General features: G+C 41.1%; 1 protein-coding gene across 1 annotated transcript in view; it reads left to right on the top strand.

Annotated features, from left to right (window-relative positions):
- Nucleotides 1-2,336, top strand: part of LOC145400940 (serine/threonine-protein kinase PLK1-like) — a 212,920-nt gene extending 210,584 nt beyond the window's left edge. Inside the window, exons 8-11 of the mRNA XM_080273305.1 lie at nucleotides 333-585; nucleotides 905-1,064; nucleotides 1,295-1,550; nucleotides 2,127-2,336. Of these exons, the coding sequence (XP_080129431.1) occupies nucleotides 333-585; nucleotides 905-1,064; nucleotides 1,295-1,550; nucleotides 2,127-2,336 (879 nt within the window). The remainder of the gene's footprint in view (nucleotides 1-332; nucleotides 586-904; nucleotides 1,065-1,294; nucleotides 1,551-2,126) is intronic.
- Nucleotides 2,337-3,105: the final 769 nt, after the last annotated feature.

Genomic DNA, 3,105 nt, shown 5'->3' with positions numbered 1-3,105 from the left:
TACCGTATAGAATGTTCACTGCCTTGTACATCTTCACTTGCATATGCAGTTTGCTTTCCTTATTAGGGCACAGTGTACATTGTGCTTTTATTATTATGGCGGTATAGTGGTGGCCCCAGGCTCATCTGGATGCCAACTCAGTGGACTATAAGCTGAAGGTGTCATTCTCCTGCAATCTAATATTCTTCTCTCCCTGGATATGGATAGAGTTGAGGGACATTTGTTTATTGGTGCCACTGTGTAAAGGCATCCCACTTCAGCAGCAGAGTTTATTTACATAAACTTCATTATATGACATGATCCTGATACAGTACTGTGTTCTTGCATTTCAGATTTCAATACTGGACGGTGGTCTAGGCAGTCCGCCCATTACCAGGCCAGCAACTGTTGGGAGTCCTAAGGAGGAAAACAGGAAAAAAGATTCAGGTGGAACTTTATCCTCATGTCTGCGACAGAAGCTGTCGTCAGTAATATGCACGACTGACAATAAGGCATCAGGAGGCAATGTTATCAGCAAAAAACGAGACATCACCTCTGGCACTCTGTACAACCTACTGGCAGCATGTCTGGACAACATGCCTGATGGTATAATAGTTGATGAGTGGTGTTAATATGGAATTGAAAATTAGCAATACAATAGATTGGCTGAGTTTGCTAAATCTGTAGTTTCTTGGCATTCATACACAGTATTATTTTTCATATGACTTCCTCATCCAAGAACATGTGGACTGAATGTAACTACAGTAAGTTACTTTAATTTGAAGATATCATACCACTCTTCATCTTGCCGCTAACTTGTTCACCACTACCACATAAGTTACTGAATTTAACATTATTTTACAGTTTTGATAATATGAAATTTGTCTGTGTAAAATATTTCCCTTAATATTATACTTTTCACCAGACATGAGCACAAACCCGGCTGTCCAGAGCCACACTCCACTCTTTATCTCCAAGTGGATTGACTACTCCAACAAATACGGCTTTGGTTATCAACTCTCAGATAACTGTGTCGGTGTTTTCTTCAATGACCTTACTAGGATCAGTATTAGCTCAGACAAGAAGTAAGACTTTTTATGTTCTTATCCTATATGTTGTTTAGAGTAAATGATTCCAGTTTGACAGTTATTACACTGTACTGTCATAGGTTAACACAACATGATGACAGATTCTGTTGGGAAGATCTGTATCTTAATAAATGTTTGGATCAAGCTGTGTGTTCCAGTATTTCTTATGCACTAGGTGTGACCATAGGCATATGACAAAACACCTTAACTCAGTGCTTGTGTTGCAGCCGAGTGGAGTTCACGGACTCATCTGGTCGGCTGACAGTGCAGCAGGCCGGGTCACTGCCGGCATGGCTGCAGGAGAGGTATCAGCTGCTTCGTTACTTTGCCACATACATGGAGGAAAACCTGACGGAGGCTGGTGATGCTCGAGCCACCAGGACAACAGTATCAACAGGCAGGGCAGCAGTCATACCACATGTGAGGCGCTGGGACCGTACACCAAAATCCATCATCATGCAACTAAGCAATGGAACCTTCCAGGTATGTGTGATACTGCAGACAGGGAGAGGGGTAGATCAAAGATTAGCTGGAGGGATAGGTAGGAGAAGTACACAAATAAGGGCGTTGGGCTAGAGCAAGGGCAGCCTGATGGCAAAGGACAGGATGATATGGAGGTGATTTGTTTGTGGCCACACTTTGCAGGGTAAAGGCATCTGGCTATAGGTACAGTAAATAGATAGATGTGTAATTTAACAAGCTTGCAACCATTATGGCTATTTTTGAAGATCACCAGAATTTAAAAGAGCCCTAACATTGCATCAGAATATGATAATACTTCATGAGTATGAGTATAATTGCACCTTTTCACTTAATACTAAAATATACCTTACATTTACAGTATTTACTTTCCATATAGAATGTCATGTTTACCCAGTGTCAGCAGCAAGCTAGTCTCTGTCTTCATACAGTATTTACATAAATGATCAGAAACAAATTAGTTACATAAGACTTTTTAATGAATAACAGTGAGCTGTTATTGAGAGGGTGGGGAGAGGGGAAGTGTGACTGTCTGTAAGCTGAAGCCAAATAAGTAACTTTTCTGCTGTAATATTGCAGATCAACTTTTTCAAGGACCACACCAAGATAGTCATTGCTGGGGACCGTACAGATGTGAGCATCTTGTTTATTAGCGGGGATCGCCAGTCCTTTACCTACCGCCTCTCGCAGTTAGCCGAAGTCGGATGCGAGGCCATGGTACGCGAGCGGCTAGTTTACGCTCTGTCTTGTTTACGTCAGTACGCCGAGCTAGACGGTGAGGATGTCTGAGAGGAGGCCATGGCCGGTCTGGGGGATATTGTCAGCTCCCTCATGCTGGCAAGACTCGAATGAACTGGCAAAGATGTCTAAATAGCAACTATAGAAGGAGGAGGTGTTCATGATGAGACTTTGACAGTATTTACCGGTAAAAGTATATGTGAAGAGATTTGGATGGTATTTAAAAGTGTGTGTGTAGAGACTTGACAGTATTTAAAAGTGTATGTGAATAGTCATGGACAATACTTGCTGAAGAGAACTTTGTGTTACTTGGACCTATTGTCTGAATGGAACAGAATGTATAGTCTGTTGCAGTCTGTCATTTGCAAGAATGGTTTAAAGTTGACCGCATCTGCCTGATATTAGTTGCCCTGGACCAAGGAAAATCTCTTCATTTTCCAAAGTTTTAGTGTTTTTGAATATTGTACATACATGTGGATCAGTGTCCTCTGAATGCTGTTTTGTTGGGTTTGAGTTCATGGTCAAAGTGTTTTTGGTATTAAGTTGTAAGATAAAAGTATTTATCTAGGGAAACTGGTATGTGGTGAAGTGGTTTGTGGTTGCCATATGTGTGGCATTATAGTGTAACGTATCTCACTTGAGAACACTTTCAAAGTACATGAACTTGACATGAAAGCATCTGAGTTAGTGCTTGACATGTTGGAAGATAACCAGTTTATTTTGGAACATGAGCTTTTCAAAAGGAAACTAGACTCACTCAAGCTGATAGTGATGTGTGGAAACTCTTAAGCTATGCAATAATATAACCTGCACATCACAT

The sequence above is a fragment of the Coenobita brevimanus genome, chromosome 54, assembly GCF_032717465.1.
Source record: "Coenobita brevimanus isolate Jiangsu-jjx chromosome 54, ASM3271746v2, whole genome shotgun sequence".
Classification (NCBI taxonomy): domain Eukaryota; kingdom Metazoa; phylum Arthropoda; class Malacostraca; order Decapoda; family Coenobitidae; genus Coenobita; species Coenobita brevimanus.
The sequence above is the reverse complement of the archived record's forward strand: the minus strand, read 5'-3'. Positions and strand labels throughout refer to the sequence as shown.